This window comes from Salvelinus alpinus, chromosome 4 (genome assembly GCF_045679555.1).
Source record: "Salvelinus alpinus chromosome 4, SLU_Salpinus.1, whole genome shotgun sequence".
Lineage (NCBI taxonomy): Eukaryota > Metazoa > Chordata > Actinopteri > Salmoniformes > Salmonidae > Salvelinus > Salvelinus alpinus.
The window spans coordinates 12,731,935-12,757,540 of NC_092089.1; the positions used below are offsets into that span (position 1 = coordinate 12,731,935).

Consider the following 25,606-nt stretch of genomic DNA (forward strand, 5'->3'; position numbering starts at 1 on the left):
TACAGTACTTGGTATAGCTGAAATAGGTCTCAGGGTTGGACTGAAATAACCTAAATAACTACAGTATGTGTGATTGGGGTCACTTCCTGTATTTTATCATATAGATACATTTGCTCGTGCTTTTCCCTGCTCTTCTCGGATGGAACTATTTTAGTCTACGAGACAGAGAGAGAGGGAGGTTCTAACTACAAAGGATATTATCTGAGTGGGTTAACAAAAACGGGCAATTCTCACGTGTGCTGCTCTTCTGGTCGGTCAGTTATCCGTTGCACAAAAATAGATGGGTGAGTGAACGCCTTTATTCACACATTTTTTGGCAAATGGCGTGATCTTTATCCAACCCGTTTCTAACCGGTCAATAAATATTACTACCCGGCAGTCCACAATATTTGTGTATCACAGAAAAAAAAAAAACACAAAAAATGATTTAGAATCTTGTAAAGTTAAGAACACAGGATATGAAGTAGTGAGTTATGAATCAAAAGACATTCACATTCAATCGTTTATTTAATTTAAAATCATATTTACATAAAGCGGTAGGTTCTAAAATATAATCCTTATCTACTGTACATTGCATTGTGGTCTGCAAATCTTTTACAGGAGTGAGTATGAAACAACTGCTGTAAAATAACATTGGTTAAAAAAAATAAAAAATAAATGTAGAAGAAATAATCATTGATCACAATTGTAAGGGACTGAAAGAGAAAATCGAGGTAAGTGAAATCCCTTTTACCAGACAAGACAGGAAGTCACATGACACTTCTATAGGTGATATTTCACTTGGTATCCATGGAGAGGCTTCCTCTATATTAGGACGCCTCTTAAAAACACTGGAGTCAACTCAACTCAGCCCGGCAGAAAACTTCAAAAACATACTATTACGACTCTACATGGATCTCCCAAACGGCACACTATCCCCTACATAGTGAACTACCGGGTAGTGCACTAATATAGAGAATAGGGGGCCAAATCTTGCGTATCCCCACTGACCTAGTGGATTGCCATCTCACAAGAAACAAGACTGTACAGCTACTGCACACCAACTCTCATATGATTACATGTGCTTCCCATAACACCTCTCTCATATATATATGTATATATTATTGTATTGACATGGTTGTGGTGTGAAAGACAAGCCCTACTTCCATTGACTTCAAAGCAGAATAGCTGAACAATAATCATTGGAAAAAAAGTGAGTAATTTGGAAAAAAAAGATTCCTTTTGACGTTTAGATACCAGGTATGGTGTGGGTTTGGGCTGTAAGCCCACCAGAACTTGATACCAGGTATGGTGTGGGTTTGGGCTGTGAGCCCACCAGAACTTGATACCAGGTATGGTGTGGGTTTGGCCTGTAAGCCCACCAGAACTTGATACCAGGTATGGTGTGGGTTTGGCCTGTAAGCCCACCAGAACTTGATACCAGGTATGGTGTGGGTTTGGGCTGTAAGCCCACCAGAACTTGATACCAGGTATGGTGTGGGTTTGGGTTGTAAGCCCTCCAGAACTTGATACCAGGTATGGTGTGGGTTTGGGTTGTAAGCCCACCAGAACTTGATACCAGGTATGGTGTGGATTTGGGCTGTAAGCCCACCAGAACTTGATACCAGGTATGGTGTGGATTTGGGCTGTAAGCCCACCAGAACTTGATACCAGGTATGGTGTGGGTTTGGGCTGTAAGCACACCAGAACTTGATACCAGGTATGGTGTGGGTTTGGGCTGTAAGCCCACCAGAACTTGATACCAGGTATGGTGTGGGTTTGGGCTGTAAGCCCACCAGAACTTGATACCAGGTATGGTGTGGGTTTGGGCTGTAAGCCCACCAGAACTTGATACCAGGTATGGTGTGGATTTGGCCTGTAAGCCCTCCAGAACTTGATACCAGGTATGGTGTGGGTTTGGCCTGTAAGCCCACCAGAACTTGATACCAGGTATGGTGTGGGTTTGGGCTGTAAGCCCACCAGAACTTGATACCAGGTATGGTGTGGGTTTGGGCTGTAAGCCCACCAGAACTTGATACCAGGTATGGTGTGGGTTTGGCCTGTAAGCCCACCAGAACTTGATACCAGGTATAGTGTGGATTTGAGCTGTAAGCCCACCAGAACTTGATACCAGGTATGGTGTGGGTTTGGCCTGTAAGCCCACCAGAACTTGATACCAGGTATAGTGTGGATTTGGCCTGTAAGCCCACCAGAACTTGATACCAGGTATGGTGTGGGTTTGGGCTGTAAGCCCACCAGAACTGGATACCAGGTATAGTGTGGGTTTGAGCTGTAAGCCCACCAGAACTTGATACCAGGTATAGTGTGGGTTTGAGCTGTAAGCCCTCCAGAACTTGTCAGGAGCAGTACTGGGTTAAATGCCTTTATATTTCAGGGGATTTCTGCAACGCTTATTTGACATGATACTCTATATATATACACACAAAAGTTTGAGGACACCCCCTACAAATTAGTGGATTTCAGCAATTTCAGCCACACCCGTTGTTGACAGGTGTATAAAATCGAGCACACAACCATGCAATCTCCATAGACAAACATTGGCAGCAGAATGGGCCTTCATGAAAAACTCGGTGACTTTCAACGTGGCACCGTGACAGGATGCCACCTACCCAACAATTAAGTTAGTAATTTCTGCCCTGCTAAAGCTTCCCCAGGTCAACTGTAAATGCTGTTATTGTGAAGTGGAAACGTGTCTATGAGAAACAACGGCTCAGCCGCGAAGTGGTAGACCACACAAGTTCACAGAACGGGACCGCCGAGTGCTGAACCGCGTAGCGCAACCCTCACTACCGAGTTCCAAACTGCCTCTGGAAGCAAAGTCAGCACAGTAACTGTGCATCGGGAGCTTCATGAAATGGGTTTCCATGGCCGAGCAGCCGCACACAAGCCTAAGATCACCATGCGCAATGCCAAGCGTCGGCTGGAGTGGTGTAAAGCTCGCCGCCATTGGACTCCGGAGCAGTGGAAACGTGTTCTCTGAAGTGATGAATCACGCTTCACCATCTGGCAGTCCGACGGACAAATCTGGGTTTGGCGGATGCAAGGAGAACGTTACCTGTAAAGTTTGGTGGAGGAGGAATAATGGTCTGGGGCTGTTTTTCATGGTTCGTGCCCCTTAGTTCCAGTGAAGGGAAATCTTAATGCTACAGCATACAATGACATTCTAGATGATTCTGTGCTTCCAACTTTGCGGCAACATTTTGGGGAAGGCCTTTTCCTGTTTCAGCATGACAATGCCCCCTTGCAACAAAGCGAGGTCCAGAAAAGAAATGGTTTGTCGAGATCGGTGTGGAAGAACTTGACTGATCTGCACAGAGCCCTGACCTTAACCCCATCGAACACCTTTGGGATGAATTGGAGCGCAGACTGCGAGCCAGGCCTAATCGCCCGACATCAGTGCCCGACTTCACTAATGCTCTTGTGACTGAATGGAAGAAAGTCCCCTCAGCAATGTTACAACCTCTAGTAGGAAAGCCTTCCCAGAAGACTGGAGGCTGTTATAGCAGCAAAGGGGGGACGAACTCCATATTAAATGGCCATAATTTTGGAATGAGACGTTGGAGGAGCAGGTGTCCACATACTGTTGGTAGTGTAATGTAAGTTGTAAACAAATACAATACAAATGATCCATCAGTATCTGAAACAACTGATAGATTAGCCTTGTTAAGGGGTTTAGGACAAGGCAAGCTGTGTGGAGGTTTATACCTTGTCAACCCAGGGATTCGATCCAGCAACCTTCTGGCTACCTGCCCAACGCTCTAACCACTAGGCTACCTGCCCAACGCTCTAACCACTAGGCTACCTGCCCAACGCTCTAACCACTAGGCTACCTGCCCAACGCTCTAAACACTAGGCTGCCCAACGCTCTAACCACTAGGCTACCTGCCCAACGCTCTAACCACTAGGCTACCTGCCCAACGCTCTAAACACTAGGCTACCTGTCCCCCCTACACTCTAACCACTAGGCTACCTGCTAGGCTAGGCTACCTACACTCTAACCACTAGGCTACCTGCCATCCCAACGCTCTAACCACTAGGCTACCTGCCGTCCCAACGCTCTAACCACTAGGCTACCTGCCGTCCCTACACTATAACCACTAGGCTACCTGCCGTCCCTACACTCTAACCACTAGGCTACCTGCCGTCCCTACACTCTAACCACTAGGCTACCTGCCGTCCCTACACTCTAACCGCTAGGCTACCTGCCGTCCCTACACTCTAACCGCTAGGCTACCTGCCGTCCCTACACTCTAACCACTAGGCTACCTGCCGTCCCTACACTCTAACCACTAGGCTACCTGCCGTCCCTACACTCTAACCACTAGGCTACCTGCCGTCCCTACACTCTAACCACTAGGCTACCTGCCGTCCCTACACTCTAACCACAGGGCTACCTGCCGTCCCTACACTCTAACCACAGGGCTACCTGCCGTCCCTACACTCTAACCACAGGGCTACCTGCCGTCCCTACACTCTAACCACAGGGCTACCTGCCGTCCCTACACTCTAACCACAGGGCTACCTGCCGTCCCTACACTCTAACCACAGGGCTACCTGCCTTGTGTTGTGTGATTAAAAACAGCTTTAGGTGCTACTGGGGGGGTATATATACCAGTATCTGTTACAGCGCAGGTTCACCATAACCTCTATATTATTAAGGACAGATAACGTAAGGATGGACTATATACCTTTATAATACATGACAACGGGGAACATGTTAAAGAAGTCACATTAGCGGGGGGGGGGCTAAAATTGAAAAGCATTCAAGACTGGATTAGTTCACTACAGCTTTGAGCTCTAGTAAATACCAGTATAGATACACACATTAAACACAGTCATAATCTGTCTGTCCAGACTTCTCCCATCATCTTTCTCTCTTCGCTGGATGAAACTTCCTTTCTCTGCCACCTGATTCCCAGAGAGGGGGAGTCATCGGTGTGTCTGGGCCGGGTCAGAGGATAGCCCATCAGAATCTTCTCCTGTGGTTTGGTTCTGTGGCTCGTTGAATCGTCCTGGAGCTAGTTCGCCAGGGCTGGAGAGTCCATAGGAGTTGTCTCCTCATCTTAAGGCAGGTTGGGTGTTGCACGGGCAGGGCAGGCTTAGAGCCAGGGAGTCCTCCACCTCAGTAGGGTGGGGGCTTGGCCCAGTCTCCATTAGGGCTCATGGGGGTATTACCCCTGGAGGAGTGGATGGGGCTGCCCTGGCTCAGACCCTGCCTCTGGCCCTCCCAGAAGAGGGCATCGCTGGGTTTGGGCGGGGAGGGGAAGGACCAGGAGGAGTCATCTAGAGAGGCCTGGTTGAGAGGAGGAGGAGGCAAGAGGACAGGGCTGGTACTGTCCAGACCCAAGGCTCCAGGGTAGTGGCTGGACCAGGGACCGTTTGGCCAGTAGTCCTCCCTGAGACCCTCCAGAGCCGGGGGGCCCACGGGGGGCAGGCAGGGCCGGCCAGAGCTGGAGGGGACGGGGGGGGCACTAGGGGCACGGGGCACGGACATGCGGACTGTCCGATGGTTCAGGTTCTTCTCCACGTCGTCCAGACACTGGACAGGGACCGTTGGTGCAGCTAGAGAGAACAAACACAAACACTTTCTTAAACATGACTGATTTAAATCAGGTTGTCAGTTAATTACAATGTTTTACCTGGTTGTGTTCAGTAGACGTCAAACAGGAGGAAACCATTTTGACACTGTTGTTTTGGTACTACCTGAACTGGTACAATGACACTAATTGTGGGTTTTCTTCAGTTGCATAATGTTCTACTACGTTATTCCCTACTGAACAACACCCAGTATTTGGCACCCTCACCCTTGCCACCTACCCCAAAAGCAGCACTCAAGAAAATAAATCCATTTCAAACACACCACATTCAAAACAAAGCAACTCATCACAACTGACTGCTCATGAAGACCAGGGAATATTCATTAGGATTATGTGAATATTCATTAGGATTATGTTCCTTTGTCCATGGAACTCTTAGTATCGCAACACCACACAATTACTTCCACTGTCTTGATGAAGTAATTATGACTGGTTCCAGTAATCATTTCAGTTAGTGTGACTGGTTCTAGTGATCATTTCAGTTAGTGTGACTGGTTCCAGTAATCATTTCAGTTAGTGTGACTGGTTCTAGTAATCATTTCAGTTAGTGTGACTGGTTCCAGTAATCATTTCAGTTAGTGTGACTGGTTCTAGTGATCATTTCAGTTAGTGTGACTGGTTCTAGTAATCATTTCAGTTAGTGTGACTGGTTCTAGTGATCATTTCAGTTAGTGTGACTGGTTCTAGTGATCATTTCAGTTAGTGTGACTGGTTCTAGTAATCATTTCAGTTAGTGTGACTGGTTCTAGTGATCATTTCAGTTAGTGTGACTGGTTCTAGTAATCATTTCAGTTAGTGTGACTGGTTCTAGTAATCATTTCAGTTAGTGTGACTGGTTCTAGTAATCATTTCAGTTAGTGTGACTGGTTCTAGTAATCATTTCAGTTAGTGTGACTGGTTCCAGTAATCATTTCAGTTAGTGTGACTGGTTCTAGTGATCATTTCAGTTAGTGTGACTGGTTCTAGTAATCATTTCAGTAATTATGACTGGTTCTAGTAATCATTTCAGTTAGTGTGACTGGTTCTAGTAATCATGACTGGTTCTAGTAATCATTTCAGTTAGTGTGACTGGTTCTAGTAATCATTTCAGTTAGTGTGACTGGTTCTAGTAATCATTTCAGTTAGTGTGACTGGTTCTAGTAATCATTTCAGTTAGTGTGACTGGTTCCAGTAATCATTTCAGTTAGTGTGACTGGTTCTAGTAATCATTTCAGTTAGTGTGACTGGTTCTAGTGATCATTTCAGTTAGTGTGACTGGTTCTAGTAATCATTTCAGTAATTATGACTGGTTCTAGTAATCATTTCAGTTAGTGTGACTGGTTCTAGTAATCATGACTGGTTCTAGTAATCATTTCAGTTAGTGTGACTGGTTCTAGTAATCATTTCAGTTAGTGTGACTGGTTCTAGTAATCATTTCAGTTAGTGTGACTGGTTCTAGTAATCATTTCAGTTAGTGTGACTGGTTCTAGTAATCATTTCAGTTAGTGTGACTGGTACTAGTAATCATTTCAGTTAGTGTGACTGGTTCCAGTAATCATTTCAGTTAGTGTGACTGGTTCTAGTAATCATTTCAGTTAGTGTGACTGGTTCTAGTGATCATTTCAGTTAGTGTGACTGGTTCTAGTAATCATTTCAGTAATTATGACTCGTTCTAGTAATCATTTCAGTTAGTGTGACTGGTTCCAGTAATCATTTCAGTTAGTGTGACTGGTTCTAGTCATCATTTCAGTTAGTGTGACTGATTCCAGTAATCATTTCAGTTAGTGTGACTGGTTCTAGTAATCATTTCAGTTAGTGTGACTGGTTCTAGTAATCATTTCAGTTAGCGTGACTGGTTCCAGTAATCATTTCAGTTAGCGTGACTGGTTCCAGTAATCATTTCAGTTAGCGTGACTGGTTCTAGTAATCATTTCAGTTAGCGTGACTGGTTCTAGTAATCATTTCAGTTAGCGTGACTGGTTCTAGTCATCATTTCAGTTAGCGTGACTGGTTCCAGTAATCATTTCAGTTAGCGTGACTGGTTCTAGTAATCATTTCAGTTAGCGTGACTGGTTCTAGTAATCATTTCAGTTAGCGCGACTGGTTCTAGTAATCATTTCAGTTAGCGTGACTGGTTCTAGTAATCATTTCAGTTAGCGTGACTGGTTCTAGTAATCATTTCAGTTAGTGTGACTGGTTCTAGTAATCATTTCAGTTAGTGTGACTGGTTCTAGTAATCATTTCAGTTAGTGTGACTGGTTCTAGTAATCATTTCAGTTAGTGTGACTGGTTCTAGTAATCATTTCAGTTAGTGTGACTGGTTCTAGTAATCATTTCAGTTAGTGTGACTGGTTCTAGTAATCATTTCAGTTAGTGTGACTGGTTCTAGTAATCATTTCAGTTAGTGTGACTGGTTCTAGTAATAATTACAGTTAGTGTGACTGGTTCTAGTAATCATTTCAGTTAGTGTGACTGGTTCTAGTAATCATTTCAGTTAGTGTGACTGGTTCTAGTAATCATTTCAGTTAGTGCGACTGGTTCTAGTAATCATTTCAGTTAGTGTGACTGGTTCTAGTAATCATTTCAGTTAGTGCGACTGGTTCTAGTAATCATTTCAGTTAGTGTGACTGGTTCTAGTAATCATTTCAGTTAGTGCGACTGGTTCTAGTAATCATTTCAGTTAGTGTGACTGGTTCTAGTAATCATTTCAGTTAGTGTGACTGGTTCTAGTAATCATTTCAGTTAGTGTGACTGGTTCTAGTAATCATTTCAGTTAGTGTGACTGGCTCCAGTAATCATTTCAGTTAGTGTGACTGGTTCTAGTAATCATTTCAGTTAGTGCGACTGGTTCTAGTAATCATTTCAGTTAGTGTGACTGGTTCTAGTAATCATTTCAGTTAGTGTGATTGGTTCTAGTAATCATTTCAGTTAGTGTGACTGGTTCTAGTAATCATTTCAGTTAGTGTGACTGGTTCTAGTAATCATTTCAGTTAGTGTGACTGGTTCTAGTAATCATTTCAGTTAGTGTGACTGGTTCTAGTAATCATTTCAGTTAGTGCGACTGGTTCTAGTAATCATTTCAGTTAGTGCGACTGGTTCTAGTAATCATTTCAGTTAGTGCGACTGGTTCTAGTAATCATTTTGGCTCAATAATCAACTCTAAATGCTGTTGATTGATATCCATTATCCTCTAAGTTGGATGAATGCCAATAACTAGGCTAATTAATTAAAGATTGTTCCTGTGTACCTTTAGGGATGTGTGATTGGTTGGATGATGCTGACAGAGTGTACCGCTAGGGATATGTGGTTGGGTTGGATGATGCTGAAAAGGAATTAGTAAACAGTGTGTGAATAGAATAGACAAAATATTTATTAAGAAATTATTTATTTATCTTACATTCAGTCAGCATTTTAGTTTAGTTTTCTCCTCTAGAAATCAAAGTGACAGACAGGCAGACAGACAGACAGGCAGGCAGGCGGACATAGCGACGGACAGACATAGCAACGGACAGCCTGGTAGGCAGAGACAGGTAGACAGGCAGACAGGCAGAGCAACAGAAAGCCAGCCAGACAGGCAGAGCGACAGGCAGCCAGCCAGACAGGCAGAGCGACAGACAGCCAGACAGGCAGAGCGACAGACAGCCAGAGCAACAGACGACCAGACAGGCAGAGCGACTGACAGGCAGAGCGACAGACAACCAGATAGGCAGTGACAGACAGGCAGAGCGACAGACAACCAGACAGGCAGAGCGACAGACAGCCAGAGCGACAGACAACCAGACAGGCAGAGCGACAGACAACCAGACAGGCAGAGCGACAGACAGAAGAACAGCCATGCAGACAGGCAGAGCGACAGACAACCAGACAGGCAGAGCGACAGACAGCCAGAGCGACAGACAACCAGACAGGCAGAGCGACAGACAGAAGAACAGCCATGCAGACAGGCAGAGCGACAGACAGGCAGAGGGACAACCAGACAGGCAGAGGGACAGACAGCCAGACACTGTAGTTTCCAGAGGCTGTATAGCTAATTGGGCTGAGTAGTGTGAGGAGAGATGGAGTGAGAATCACACCTCCGACGTTCCCTTCAGAACTAGACAGGCTTCAGAGACACAACACACACACACACACACACACAGGCCTGATTAATGCTTCAGAGACACAACACACACACAACACACACACAGGCCTGATTAAGGCTTCAGAGACACAACACACACACACACACACACACACCTGATTAAGGCTTTTAGAGAGATGCATCCCTCAGAGATAACATGGCTTAGAAAACATATTTAAAGAGAATAGACATTTCTTTCTATGGTAAAGAGAGTCAGAGCAGTTCAGTCAAATGTCTGACACACACACACACACACACACACACACACACACACACACACACACACACACACACACACACACACACACACACACACACACACACACACACACACACACACACACTCTTTAATATGCAGCACAAATGCATGCAACATTAGACACACACATCATTGGTTTTCTATCCAATCATCATGTTGAGCGGATAATAATAAAGTTTAAATGAGAGTTCCTCTGTGTTTGATGGAAGAGCAGGATGGAGAGAGAGAGAAACAGTCTCATGAGAGTTTCCATTTGAATAAAAGTGATTTCGTGGTAAGAACCTCCGACGAATACAGATGCTCAGTGTCTTTGAATAAATACATCTCTCCCCTTTTTCGCTCTCATCTACAAAACAGGATTAGTCTGGGATATTCACTAGAATAAATATATTTGCTCTTTATATTTCATTCTAATTTGCACCTCTTGTTTGGTCCTCTGTTCCACAAAGAGAATAGTAACCTATTAAATCTCTTGTTTGGTCCTCTGTTCCACAAAGAGAATAGTAACCTATTAAATATCTTGTTTGGTCCTCTGTTCCACAAAGAGAATAGTAACCTATTAAATCTCTTGTTTGGTCCTCTGTTCCACAAAGAGAAAAGTAACCTATTAAATCTCGTTTGGTCCTCTGTTCCACAAAGAGAATAGTAACCTATTAAATCTCTTGTTTGGTCCTCTGTTCCACAAAGAGAATAGTAACCTACTAAATATCTTGTTTGGTCTTCTGTTCCACAAAGAGAATAGTAACCTACTAAATATCTTGTTTGGTCTTCTGTTCCACAAAGAGAATAGTAACCTACTAAATATCTTGTTTGGTCCTCTGTTCCACAAAGAGAATAGTAACCTACTAAATATCTTGTTTGGTCCTCTGTTCCACAAAGAGAATAGTAACCTACTAAATATCTTGTTTGGTCTTCTGTTCCACAAAGAGAATAGTAATATACTAAATCTCTTCAGGGGTGAAAAACATCAGAACAGGAAAGAGAGATAGCTTTAATATCATAATATATCCTCTACCATTGTAGTGCTATGATAATAGCTCGGCTGTCTTTCTTCCACCTAGCCTCCAGTAGAATCCCTCTTTCTCCAGCTAGCCTACAGTAGAATCCCTCTTTCTCCACCTAGCCTCCAGTAGAATCCCTCTTTCTCCACCTAGCCTACAGTAGAATTCCTCTTTCTCCAGCTAGCCTACAGTAGAATCCCTCTTTCTCCACCTAGCCTACAGTAGAATCCCTCTTTCTCCACCTAGCCTACAGTAGAATCCCTCTTTCTCCACCTAGCCTACAGTAGAATCCCTTTCTCCACCTAGCCTACAGTAGAATCCCTCTTTCTTCCACCTAGCCTCCAGTAGAATCCCTCTTTCTCCACCTAGCCTACAGTAGAATCCCTCTTTCTCCACCTAGCCTACAGTAGAATCCCTCTTTCTCCACCTAGCCTCCAGTAGAATCCCTCTTTCTCCACCTAGCCTACAGTAGAATCCCTCTTTCTTCCACTTAGCCTCCAGTAGAATCCCTCTTTCTTCCACCTAGCCTACATAGTAGACTCTCTTTCATCAACAACTTTTATTTTGAAAGATTCCTTGTTGATGGCATGTTGTTTTAAGATGTGTGAAAAGACAGGTTGGGTTCAGTTATCACTCAGAGAGAAGGGGGAACTCATGAGATGTTGACAAGGACACTTGAAGAGAAAACATTCATTTCTCTACAATAAATAAGTAGTAGCAGTATGTCAGAAAATCTGCTCTTTGGTCCGAGGCCCTCTCCCTCATACACAGGGATTATTTTAATGAGTAGGGCACATTATCCTGGATTGTTCAGATAGAAATACATTACCTAGAAAATACACACATACATTACCTAGAAAATACACACATCTCTGCCATGTAGTATAGAGGATCTAGCCAGCTCAAGACATTTCTGTCTGCAACCTTCCATAATGTCTGCTGAAAGAGCCCCAGCCAGGACTTACCTCGTCTGTGAGCTGTGGTCTGTAACTCACCTCGTCTGTGAGCTGCTAGCTGTGGTTTATAACTCACCTCGTCTGTTAGCTGCTAGCTGTGGTTTGTAACTCAACTCGTCTGTGAGCTGCTAGCTGTGGTTTGTAACTCACCTCGTCTGTTAGCTGCTAGCTGTGGTTTGTAACTCACCTCGTCTGTTAGCTGCTAGCTGTGGTTTATAACTCACCTCGTCTGTTAGCTGCTAGCTGTGGTTTATAACTCACCTCGTCTGTTAGCTGCTAGCTGTGGTTTGTAACTCACCTCGTCTGTTAGCTGTGGTTTATAACTCACCTCGTCTGTGAGCTGTGGTCTGTAACTCACCTCGTCTGTGAGCTGCTAGCTGTGGTTTATAACTCACCTCGTCTGTTAGCTGCTAGCTGTGGTTTGTAACTCAACTCGTCTGTGAGCTGCTAGCTGTGGTTTGTAACTCACCTCGTCTGTTAGCTGCTAGCTGTGGTTTGTAACTCACCTCGTCTGTTAGCTGCTAGCTGTGGTTTATAACTCACCTCGCCTGTTAGCTGCTAGCTGTGGTTTATAACTCACCTCGTCTGTGAGCTGCTAGCTGTGGTTTGTAACTCACCTCGTCTGTTAGCTGCTAGCTGTGGTTTATAACTCACCTCGTCTGTGAGCTGCTAGTGGGGTTTGTAACTCACCTCGTCTGTTAGCTGCTAGCTGTGGTTTATAACTCACCTCGTCTGTTAGCTGCTAGCTGTGGTTTATAACTCACCTCGTCTGTTAGCTGCGGTTTATAACTCACCTCGTCTGTTAGCTGCTAGCTGTGGTTTATAACTCACCTCGTCTGTTAGCTGCTAGCTGTGGTTTATAACTCACCTCGTCTGTTAGCTGCGGTTTATAACTCACCTCGTCTGTTAGCTGCTAGCTGTGGTTTATAACTCACCTCGTCTGTTAGCTGCTAGCTGTGGTTTATAACTCACCTCGTCTGTTAGCTGCTAGCTGTGGTTTATAACTCACCTCGTCTGTTAGCTGCTAGCTGTGGTTTGTAACTCACCTCGTCTGTTAGCTGCTAGCTGTGGTTTGTAACTCACCTCGTCTGTTAGCTGCTAGCTGTGGTCTGTAACTCACCTCGTCTGTGAGCTGCTAGCTGTGTTTTATAACTCACCTCGTCTGTTAGCTGCTAGCTGTGGTTTATAACTCACCTCGTCTGTTAGCTGCTAGCTGTGGTTTATAACTCACCTCGTCTGTTAGCTGCTAGCTGTGGTTTATAACTCACCTCGTCTGTTAGCTGCTAGCTGTGGTTTGTAACTCACCTCGTCTGTTAGCTGCTAGCTGTGGTTTATAACTCACCTCGTCTGTTAGCTGCTAGCTGTGGTTTATAACTCACCTCGTCTGTTAGCTGCGGTTTATAACTCACCTCGTCTGTTAGCTGCTAGCTGTGGTTTATAACTCACCTCGTCTGTTAGCTGCTAGCTGTGGTTTATAACTCACCTCGTCTGTTAGCTGCTAGCTGTGGTTTATAACTCACCTCGTCTGTTAGCTGCTAGCTGTGGTTTATAACTCACCTCGTCTGTTAGCTGCTAGCTGTGGTTTGTAACTCACCTCGTCTGTTAGCTGCTAGCTGTGGTTTGTAACTCACCTCGTCTGTTAGCTGCTAGCTGTGGTCTGTAACTCACCTCGTCTGTGAGCTGCTAGCTGTGGTTTATAACTCACCTCGTCTGTTAGCTGCTAGCTGTGGTTTATAACTCACCTCGTCTGTTAGCTGCTAGCTGTGGTTTATAACTCACCTCGTCTGTTAGCTGCTAGCTGTGGTTTATAACTCACCTCGTCTGTTAGCTGCTAGCTGTGGTTTGTAACTCACCTCGTCTGTTAGCTGCTAGCTGTGGTCTGTAACTCACCTCGTCTGTGAGCTGCTAGCTGTGGTTTATAACTCACCTCGTCTGTTAGCTGCTAGCTGTGGTTTGTAACTCACCTCGTCTGTTAGCTGCTAGCTGTGGTTTATAACTCACCTCGTCTGTTAGCTGCTAGCTGTGGTTTATAACTCACCTCGTCTGTGAGCTGCTAGCTGTGGTTTGTAACTCACCTCGTCTGTTAGCTGCTAGCTGTGGTTTATAACTCACCTCGTCTGTGAGCTGCTAGCTGTGGTTTGTAACTCACCTCGTCTGTTAGCTGCGGTTTATAACTCACCTCGTCTGTTAGCTGCGGTTTATAACTCACCTCGTCTGTTAGCTGCTAGCTGTGGTTTATAACTCACCTCGTCTGTTAGCTGCTAGCTGTGGTTTATAACTCACCTCGTCTGTTAGCTGCTAGCTGTGGTTTGTAACTCACCTCGTCTGTTAGCTGCTAGCTGTGGTTTGTAACTCACCTCGTCTGTTAGCTGCTAGCTGTGGTTTATAACTCACCTCGTCTGTTAGCTGCTAGCTGTGGTTTGTAACTCACCTCGTCTGTTAGCTGCTAGCTGTGGTTTGTCTCCGAGCTTCTTCACCAGGTCAGACTGTTGTTTCAACACTGAGTGTAGAGAGGAGATCTCAGTGGCCAGGGCCTCGTAGGACTGTAGAACTGCCTTATCGCTGTAAAATAACAAGACTACAATGAGACAAGACTACAGGACAACACTCCTACATTCATCTACAGGACAACACTCCTACAGGACAACACTCCTACATTCATCTACAGGACTATTTACATTTGCACAATACATACTTAATTCAGGACAGGAATACACAGATTTCTTTTTTGTTTTCTTTTTTTACATTTGTGAAAACAGTAATGCTGCCACTTTCCGCTTCTCCAAGCAATTCCAGAATAAGAAAATAAACACATTTATTTAAATAATAATAGAAGAAAAATCCTTCAACATTAACCATTAACGCAAAGACCTAAAGGCATATTTGTGATGATATAGAGTCAAGATGCACAAGATGTTTTGAACATCCTAAAGGGGAGTCAGAAACGTGATGTTGTTGACAGCACCTGTAAGACAGACTTTATAGAGGAGCACAGATCTCATGAACACCTTGACTAAACCGGACGCAGCAGAGAGAGACCCCCCGGGGATTCATTCATCGTCATGTTCCATTCACTTGCTATTGGTTTCACTGAGCTGAATATTTTTCTGCTGTTTTTCTAATTGAACCCGATGTGAAGTGTAATTGCTAAAATTTCTTGGACGTCGCATCTCCCTCTTGATTATTTTGTCTGAAAAACCATATCATGACCAAAACTTGGCATCTATAAGGTCTTATTTATGCATACATTTAAGCAATGAGATGAGATAAATATATATATATATTAGATACACACACAAAACTAGTCAAAAGCTTGTCTGGTACTGATTCTCTACAGAATTATAATATATTTATTTGCCGAGTGCTTTTCAAACGTTACACTTAAAAAAAGATACTCGGCTTAAAAAAATGTCCTCTTGTGAGATTCACAGGATGGAGAAAGAATTGTTTCAGACAGGCACCTGTTCGGTGTGGTTAAAAGGCTTTTACTTTGGTTCTCTGTGAATGAAACTCTGGGTCTGTAGCGCCAACTAGTGGACATCATAATGTACTGGAGGTCTACACCACGTTCCCAAATTAGATCAAATCCCTTTGGTATTTGTCAAAAGCTCCTGATACAACAGCTGTAGTGGACTTTACAGTGAAATGCTACTTTACCAGCCCATTCACCAATCATGCAGAGTTTAAGTAGGAAACATTTACTAAATAAAAAAAAGGAAATAGTAGCACAATAAAAATAACAATAATGAGACTATATACGAGGAGTACAGAGTCACGGTGCAGGGGTACGAGGTAGTAATGAGACTATATACAAGGAGTACAGAGTCACTGTGCAGGGGTACGAGGTAGTAATGAGACTATATACAAGGAGTACAGAGTCACGGTGCAGGGGTACGAGGTAGTAATGAGACTATATACAAGGAGTACAGAGTCACTGTGCAGGGGTATGAGGTAGTAATGAGACTATATACAAGGAGTACAGAGTCACAGTGCAGGGGTACGAGGTAGTAATGAGACTATATACAAGGAGTACAGAGTCACGGTGCAGGGGTACGAGGTAGTAATGAGACTATATACAAGGAGTACAGAGTCACGGTGCAGGGGTACGAGGTAGTAATGAGACTATATACAAGGAGTACAGAGTCACTGTGCAGGGGTACGAGGTAGTAATGAGACTATATACAAGGAGTACAGAGTCACGGTGCAGGGGTACGAGGTAGTAATGAGACTATATACAAGGAGTACAGAGTCACTGTGCAGGGGTATGAGGTAGTAATGAGACTATATACAAGGAGTACAGAGTCACAGTGCAGGGGTACGAGGTAGTAATGAGACTATATACAAGGAGTACAGAGTCACGGTGCAGGGGTACGAGGTAGTAATGAGACTATATACAAGGAGTACAGAGTCACGGTGCAGGGGTACGAGGTAGTAATGAGACTATATACAAGGAGTACAGAGTCACGGTGCAGGGGTACGAGGTAGTAATGAGACTATATACAAGGAGTACAGAGTCACGGTGCAGGGGTACGAGGTAGTAATGAGACTATATACAAGGATTACAGAGTCACGGTGCAGGGGTACGAGGTAGTAATGAGACTATATACAAGGAGTACAGAGTCACGGTGCAGGGGTACGAGGTAGTTGAGGTTATTGAGGTAATATGTACATGTCGGTGAGGGTGAAAGTGTCTTGGCAATCAGGATAGATAATAAACAGAGTAGCAGCAACATATGTGAAGAGTGTGAAAGAGTTTGAGTGTACATAGAGCCAGTGAGTGTATATAGAGCCAGTGAGTGTATATAGAGCCAGTGAGTGTATATAGAGCCAGTGAGTGTATATAGAGCCAGTGAGTGTATATAGAGCCAGTGAGTGTATAGATAGAGCCAGTGAGTGTATATAGAGCCAGTGAGTGTATATAGAGCCAGTGAGTGTATATAGAGCCAGTGAGTGTATATAGAGCCAGTGAGTGTATATAGAGCCAGTGAGTGTATATAGAGTCAGTGAGTGTATATAGAGCCAGTTGGTGTATATAGAGCCAGTGAGTGTATATAGAGCCAGTGATATAGAGCCAGTGGGTGTATATAGAGCCAGTGAGTGTATATAGAGCCAGTGATATAGAGCCAGTGAGTGTATATAGAGCCAGTGATATAGAGCCAGTGATATAGAGCCAGTGAGTGTATATAGAGCCAGTGAGTGTATATAGAGCCAGTGAGTGTATATAGAGCCAGTGAGTGTATATAGAGCCAGTGTAACAGAGATATTAGTGTTCATCAGCATGGGACAACTGGCAGAGTTGGTTGTTGATGCCTTGAATTTCTGTGGCATGTATCCTGTCTATTCTAGTACGATCCGTCTATCTGAGTGGCATGTCCCAGTACTCAGACGAGTTTCTTATTGAAAGTGAACCCTGTTGCTAGGTAAACTACAGACATAGAACTACCTGGCTCTGAGGTAAACAAAGCTTTGTCTCCACCTGGTGGCTGGTGTATGGCATCTACACTATATGACAGGTGTTTCAAAATGGGGCTAGAATTCTGCTTCCAAATTTATTTAGTGAGATTTTCCCTTGGTGTCAAACCTGAAGGAGTATTCTGAGGAGATGAGGGACATACCTGGGGTTAGACTCCACGTGATTCTGGTCACCGTCAGTTCCAGAAGAATCCTAGGAAGAGGAGGTCATCAAAAGAGTTATAAATGAAACGCTAGAATAAGAGCGTAGTTCACAGACCACGTCTGGAAAAGAAAAGCCCGGCAAAACTACACCGGCTTTCTGGTTGCTCCACAATGTGTCTTCATGGACCTCAAAACAAAGGTTTTGGGTCAACCGACCTTCACCGTGTTTTTGGGTCAACAGACCTTCACCGTGTTTTTGGGTCAACAGACCTTCACCGTGTTTTTGGGTCAACAGACCTTCACCGGGTTTTTGGGGTCAACAGACCTTCACCGTGTTTTTGGGGTCAACAGACCTTCACCGTGTTTTTGGGTCAACCGACCTTCACCGTGTTTTTGGGTCAACAGATCTTCACCGTGTTTTTGGGTCAACAGATCTTCACCGTGTTTTTGGGTCAACAGACCTTCACCGTGTTTTTGGGTCAACAGACCTTCACCGGGTTTTTGGGTCAACAGACCTTCACCGGGTTTTTGGGTCAACAGACCTTTACCGTGTTTCTGGGTCAACAGACCTTTACCGTGTTTCTGGGTCAACAGACCTTCACCGGGTTTTTGGGTCAACAGACCTTCACCGTGTTTTTGGGGTCAACAGACCTTCACCGTGTTTTTGGGTCAACAGACCTTCACCGTGTTTTTGGGTCAACAGACCTTCACCGTGTTTTTGGGTCAACAGACCTTCACCGGGTTTTTGGGTCAACAGACCTTCACCGTGTTTTTGGGTCAACAGACCTTCACCGGGTTTTTGGGGTCAACAGACCTTCACCGTGTTTTTGGGTCAACAGACCTTCACCGGGTTTTTGGGGTCAACAGACCTTCACCGTGTTTTTGGGTCAACAGACCTTCACCGGGTTTTTTGGGTCAACAGACCTTCACCGGGTTTTTGGGTCAACAAGACCTTCACCATGTTTTTGGGTCAACAGACCTTCACCGGGTTTCTGGGTCAACAGACCTTCACCGTGTTTTTGGGTCAACAGACCTTCACCGGGTTTTTGGGGTCAACAGACCTTCACCGGGTTTTTGGGTCAACAGACCTTCACCGTGTTTTTGGGTCAACAGACCTTCACCGGGTTTTTGGGTCAACAGACCTTCCCCGTGTTTTTGGGGTCAACAGACCATAGTCTTACCCCACAGGGTTCCTGCAGTCGGTTCTTCTCCAGAGTCATCCTCTTCAACTCTTCCTGCAGAGTATGGAACTTCAGTTCACTGTTGATCCTGTCCACCTGCCAGTAGTCCTGACTACTGGTTAGAGACTTCATCACTACGGAGGGAGAACACACACACACACACAGACACGGCTAGAATACACGTTGTCACTTCTGGGTCATGTGACATCAGTCCCCCCTCTACTTCTTTAACTCTAGCTTGTCTGGGAGAAACATTGAACATCAGGGTAGAGAGGTTTGAACAATGAACACTCTAGCTTGTCTGGGAGAAACATTGAACATCAGGGTAGAGATGGTTGAACAATGAACACTCTGGCTTGTCTGGGAGAAACATTGAACATCAGGCTAGAGAGTTTGAACAATGAACACTCTAGCTTGTCTGGGAGAAACATTGAACATCAGGGTAGAGAGAGTTGAACAATGAACACTCTAGCTTGTCTGAGGGAAACATTGAACATCAGGGTAGAGAGAGTTGAACAATGAACACTCTAGCTTGTCTGGGAGAAACATTGAACATCAGGGTAGAGAGGGTTGAACAATGAACACTCTAGCTTGTCTGGGGGAAACATTGAACATCAGGGTAGAGATGGTTGAACAATGAAAACTCTAGCTTGTCTGGGAGAAACATTGAACATCAGGGTAGAGAGGGTTGAACAATGAACACTCTAGCTTGTCTGGGGGAAACATTGAACATCAGAGTAGAGAGGGTTGAACAATGAACACTCTAGCTTGTCTGGGAGAAACATTGAACATCAGGGTAGAGAGGCTTGAACAATGAACACTCTAGCTTGTCTGTGGGATAGTGGGCACATTGGAAGTTGAGCGTCTAGGCTCAGTGTAAAGTCATGGGCATTAACTGTCCCTTAGCTGGACATTAGGGACAATCCTGGTCATTACATCTTGGCTGAGCGTAAAGGAAAGTCCCTGCCTGGTCATGATGACTCTGCCTGTCAGTCTGTTGGTGAGACTAAGGGGAAAACATGGTAATGATACTGTCCCTTGGCTGAGGTTAAATCCCTGCTCATTAAAGTCCCTTGGCTGAGGTTAAGTCCCTGGTGATTAAAATACCTTGGCTGAGGTTAAGTCCCTGCTCATTAAAGTCCCTTGGCTGAGGTTAAGTCCCTGCTCATTAAAGTCCCTTGGCTGAGGTTAAGTCCCTGCTCATTAAAGTTCCTTGGCTGAGGTTAAGTCCCTGTTCATTAAAGTACCTTGGCTGAGGTTAAGTCCCTGCTCATTAAAGTACCTTGGCTGAGGTTAAGTCCCTGCTCATTAAAGTACCTTGGCTGAGGTTAAGTCCCTGTTCATTAAAGTACCTTGGCTGAGGTTAAGTCCCTGCTCATTAAAGTACCTTGGCTGAGGTTAAGTCCCTGTTCATTAAAGTACCTTGGCTGAGGTTAAGTCCCTGCTCATTAAAGTACCTTGGCTGAGGTTAAGTCCCTGCTCATTAAAGTACCTTGGCTGAGGTTAAGTCCCTGCTCATTAAAGTACCTTGGCTGGTCTCCATCTCAGTCTTTAACTGCAGCAGCTCCATCTCTTTGGCCTGCAGCTGCTCATTCAGGAGCCTCTCAGACTCACTCTTCTCCCTCTTCTAGAGAAACACAGTTAAAGAGAGATATGATGAAGAGTAAAAGATGAAGAGTCAGAGAAGCAGGAGGAGATACTGCTTCTGACCAGCTGGACCTAGTGGACTGTCCACACCAGCTGGACCTAGTGGACTGTCTACACCAGCTGGACCTAGTGGACTGTACACACCAGCTGGACCTAGTGGACTGTACATACCAGCTGGACCTAGTGGACTGTACACACCAGCTGGACCTAGTGGACTGTCTACACCAGCTGGACCTAGTGGACTGTACATATCAGCTGGACCTAGTGGACTGTCTACACCAGCTGGACCTAGTGGACTGTACGTACCAGCTGGACCTAGTGGACTGTCCACACCAGCTGGACCTAGTGGACTGTCCACACCAGCTGGACCTAGTGGACTGTCCACACCAGCTGGACCTAGTGGACTGTCCACACCAGCTGGACCTAGTGGACTGTCCACACCAGCTGGACCTAGTGGACTGTCCACACCAGCTGGAGCTAGTGGACTGTCCACACCAGCTGGACCTAGTGGACTGTCCACACCAGCTGGACCTAGTGGACTGTCCACACCAGCTGGACCTAGTGGACTGTCCACACCAGCTGGACCTAGTGGACTGTCCACACCAGCAAGACCTAGTGGACTGTCCACACCAGCTGGACCTAGTGGACTGTACACACCAGCTGGACCTAGTGGACTGTACATACCAGTTTATTTAGCTCCAGTTGCAGGTCCTCCTTCTCCATGTAGATGCCACGGTAGGCACTGAAGGCCTTGTTGACGTACTGGGGTCCTTCAGGGGAAGGAGCTTCAGGCCTGAACAGCTACAGGTTACAACAACACGTCATCAGTTACAACACAGCTACAACACAGCTACAGGTTACAACACACAGCTACAGGTTACAACACACAGCTACAGGTTACAACACACAGCTACGGGTTACAACACACAGCTACGGGTTACAACACACAGCTACGGGTTACAACCTACAGCTACGGGTTACAACCTACAGCTACAACACACAGCTACAGGTTACAACACACAGCTACAGGTTACAACACACAGCTACAGGTTACAACACACAGCTACAGGTTACAACACACAGCTACAGGTTACAACACAGCTACAGGTTACAACACACAGCTACAGGTTACAACACACAGCTACGGGTTACAACACACAGCTACGGGTTACAACACACAGCTACAGGTTACAACACACAGCTACAGGTTACAACACAGCTACAGGTTACAACACAGCTACAGGTTACAACACAGCTACAGGTTACAACACACAGCTACAGGTTACAACCTACAGCTACAGGTTACAACCACACGTCATCAGTTACAACACAGCTACAGGTTACAACACACAACTACAGGTTACAACACAGCTACATGTTACAACCTACAGCTACAGGTTACAACCTACAGCTACAGGTTACAACACAGCTACAGGTTACAACACAGCTACAGGTTACAACACAGCTACAGGTTACAACACAGCTACAGGTTACAACACACAGCTACAGGTTACAACACACAGCTACAGGTTACAACACACAGCTACAGGTTACAACACACAGCTAACAACACACAGCTACAGGTTACAACACAGCTACAGGTTACAACACACAGCTACAGGTTACAACACACAGCTACAGGTTACAACACAGCTACAAGTTACAACAAAGCTACAGGTTACAACACACAGCTAACAACACACAGCTACAGGTTACAACACACAGCTACAGGTTACAACACCGATACAGGTTACAACACAGCTACAAGTTACAACACAGCTACAAGTTACAACACAGCTACAAGTTACAACAAAGCTACAGGTTACAACACACAGCTAACAACACACAGCTACAGGTTACAACACAGCTACAAGTTACAACAAAGCTACAGGTTACAACACACAGCTAACAACACACAGCTACAGGTTACAACACACAGCTACAGGTTACAACACACAGCTACAGGTTACAACACACAGCTACAGGTTACAACACACAGCTACAGGTTACAACACAGCTACAGGTTACAACACACAGCTAACAACACACAGCTACAGGTTACAACACAGCTACAAGTTACAACACACAGCTACAGCTAACAACACACAGCTACAGCTAACAACACACAGCTACGGGTTACAACACACAGCTACAGGTTACAACACACAGCTACGGGTTACAACACACAGCTACAGGTTACAACACACAGCTACAGGTTACAACACACAGCTACAACACAGCTACAGGTTACAACCACACAGCTACAGGTTACAACCACACAGCTACAGGTTACAACACACAGCTACAGGTTACAACACACAGCTACAGGTTACAACCACACAGCTACAGGTTACAACACACAGCTACAGGTTACAACACACAGCTACAGGTTACAACACACAGCTACAGGTTACAACACACAGCTACAGGTTACAACACAGCTACAGGTTACAACACAGCTACAGGTTACAACACAGCTACAGGTTACAACACACAGCTACAGGTTACAACACACAGCTACAGGTTACAACACACAGCTACAGGTTACAACACACAGCTACAGGTTACAACACACAGCTACAGGTTACAACCACACAGCTACAGGTTACAACCACACAGCTACAGGTTACAACACACAGCTACAGGTTACAACACACAGCTACAGGTTACAACACACAGCTACAGGTTACAACACAGCTACAGGTTACAACACAGCTGCAGGTTACAACACACAGCTACAGGTTACAACACACAGCTACAGGTTACAACACAGCTACAGGTTACAACACCGCTACAGGTTACAACACACAGCTACAGGTTACAACACACAGCTACAGGTTACAACACACAGCTACAGGTTACAACACACAGCTACAGGTTACAACACCGCTACAGGTTACAACACAGCTACAGGTTACAACACAGCTACAGGTTACAACACAGCTACAGGTTACAACACAGCTACAGGTTACAACACAGCTACAGGTTACAACACACAGCTGTTGAATCTCATGATGCAAGCCTCTCCAAGAATAGGATGACCTCAACACATTGATAAGTGACAATGTTTTACTGTGAGAACAACCCCTGACAATACAGCTAGATGTACTTTGACCATCTGAGGGTTTATCTGTCCCCCCCCCCCCCAAAAAAAAAATCAATGACCCTAATCGGGATAATAAAGTTGTATTTTACTGCTACTGCTGAGAACTTACTTGCTGTATCAAGGTATGAAGTTGTTAGAGCAGAGTAGGTTTATTACCAACCTATTTTGGGTGCTGAGTCAGCTGACTGTTGTGTCTTAATGAAAGCCTGTACCTTATCTTCCAGCTGTTTGACTCTCTTCCTCAGCAGTGTGTTCTCTCTCTCCGTGTCTCTCAGCCTCTTCTTGATGTCCTCGTACGCTGTGACCAGGGCAAAGTGGGAGGCTACAGACTCATCCCCGGCACACACGGACACGGGGCTCTCCCCTGCTCCACCGTACGCCGTCTCATGCTTCAGAATGCAGATGTCATCCTCCACTGCCTCCATGCCAAGCTCCATGCCAGGCCTAGCTAGTAGAGAGCAGAGGTAGACCCGAGGAGTCAGTTATACACAACTAAGACAATACAATAATGCCAAGCTCCATGCCAGGCCTAGCTAGTAGAGAGCAGAGGTAGACCCGAGGAGTCAGTTATACACAACTAAGACAATACAATAATGCCAAGCTCCATGCCAGGCCTAGCTAGTAGAGAGCAGAGAGTAGACCCCAGGAGTCAGTTATACACAACTAAGACAATACAATTATGCCAAGCTCCATGCCAGGCCTAGCTAGTAGAGAGCAGAGGTAGACCCCAGGAGTCAGTTATACACAACTAAGACAATACAATAATGCCAAGCTCCATGCCAGGCCTAGCTAGTAGAGAGCAGAGAGTAGACCCGAGGAGACAGTTATACACAACTAAGACAATACAATAATGCCAAGCTCCATACCAGGCCTAGCTAGTAGAGAGCAGAGAGTAGACCCGAGGAGTCATTTATACACAACTAAGACAATACAATAATGCCAAGCTCCATGCCAGGCCTAGCTAGTAGAGAGCAGAGGTAGACCCCAGGAGTCAGTTATACACAACTAAGACAATACAATAATGCCAAGCTCCATGCCAGGCCTAGCTAGTAGAGAGCAGAGGTAGACCCCAGGAGTCAGTTATACACAACTAAGACAATACAATAATGTCATGAGTTTGACATAGAGTTGCATATATTTGGGAACAAATTTATTTATTTCCAGCAAACTTTAGAATGACAATCGTTGTGTGCCATGCCAGTTGTGCTACAAGTCCAGGATTGAGATTCTAGCGATGAGTTGACCTCACTCGTTTGAAAATGCAGAGAAAAGGTCTAGGTACAAAAATAAATAGGAGGAGCCGGTTAAACTCCTCTCTCTTTCTTATCTTAGCCATAACAAGCTGCGTTGGGCTTAGCTGCTTGTGAAAGACACCAAGATAACCAGCTCTGGGACACAACATCGGGAGTCTGTGTATTGGTTGGATTCCCAATACACAGACTCCTGATGTTGTGTCGCAATGTTACACGATAACGGAAGTGAGAGCTAAGGAACTGTTGCGTCAAAAAGAGAAAGCAAAACCAATGTTGTATGTCATGACACTTGTTGAAATCAATATATATATTATTGAAACGATTAGTTAAAACCATAATCCATTATTATCGGTTAAAACAATTAGTAAATATATCAGGTTGTCATAAAATAAACACGTCCCTTTCCACCACACCAGGCAAAATCAAAACATCAGCATTTCGAAGGACGTTAGCATAGCTAGCTAGCAACTCGGGACAGGCCATTATTCAATATGGATCAACCCAAACTAAAGACTGATGTGTTATCTAGCGTGCTAAATTGGTAATCTAGACCTTACAACTGTGAGCCAGTTGGCGATGACAGTCTTATAGCAGTTAGCTGGCAGCTAAACGATACAAGAATACGCAGCCAGCTGATGATCAATTGATACTAGCTAGCCGCGTTAGCTTATTTTACCTTGTTGATCTTGTTCTCGACGATATCACGTTGTGTATCTACCGAGCATGGTTCGGTACCAATTTACAGGACGACTGTGATGCCAAAATATATATCTGTTGTAAATCGTTATTTTATATGTTTTCGATATATAATACATTTGTGAATAACCATGAACCAGGAAACATCCACCGTCATGTGAAATGTCACTTTCAAAACTTCCGGGGTGAAGTGAT

General features: G+C 44.8%; 1 protein-coding gene across 3 annotated transcripts; it reads right to left on the bottom strand.

Annotated features, from left to right (window-relative positions):
- Window positions 1-488: 488 nt before the first annotated feature.
- azi2 (5-azacytidine induced 2) lies at window positions 489-25,606 on the bottom strand. 3 transcript variants are annotated; one of them, XR_011674506.1, is made up of 9 exons: window positions 25,392-25,606; window positions 23,675-23,910; window positions 21,041-21,157; window positions 20,237-20,336; window positions 18,710-18,843; window positions 17,528-17,577; window positions 14,344-14,474; window positions 3,883-5,562; window positions 489-3,830 (listed from the first exon to the last, which is right to left on the bottom strand). XR_011674506.1 is itself a non-coding variant. In XM_071395679.1 (8 exons), exons 2-8 carry the CDS (start codon window positions 23,897-23,899, stop codon window positions 5,123-5,125), a joined length of 1,197 nt encoding a protein of 398 aa, XP_071251780.1. In that variant the 5' UTR covers window positions 23,900-23,910; window positions 25,392-25,606; the 3' UTR covers window positions 489-5,122. The 3 variants fall into 3 exon arrangements, 2 of the variants coding, with proteins under 2 accessions (XP_071251780.1, XP_071251781.1); XM_071395679.1 differs by having other exon boundaries at window positions 489-5,562; XM_071395680.1 differs by having other exon boundaries at window positions 655-5,562; window positions 23,675-23,906.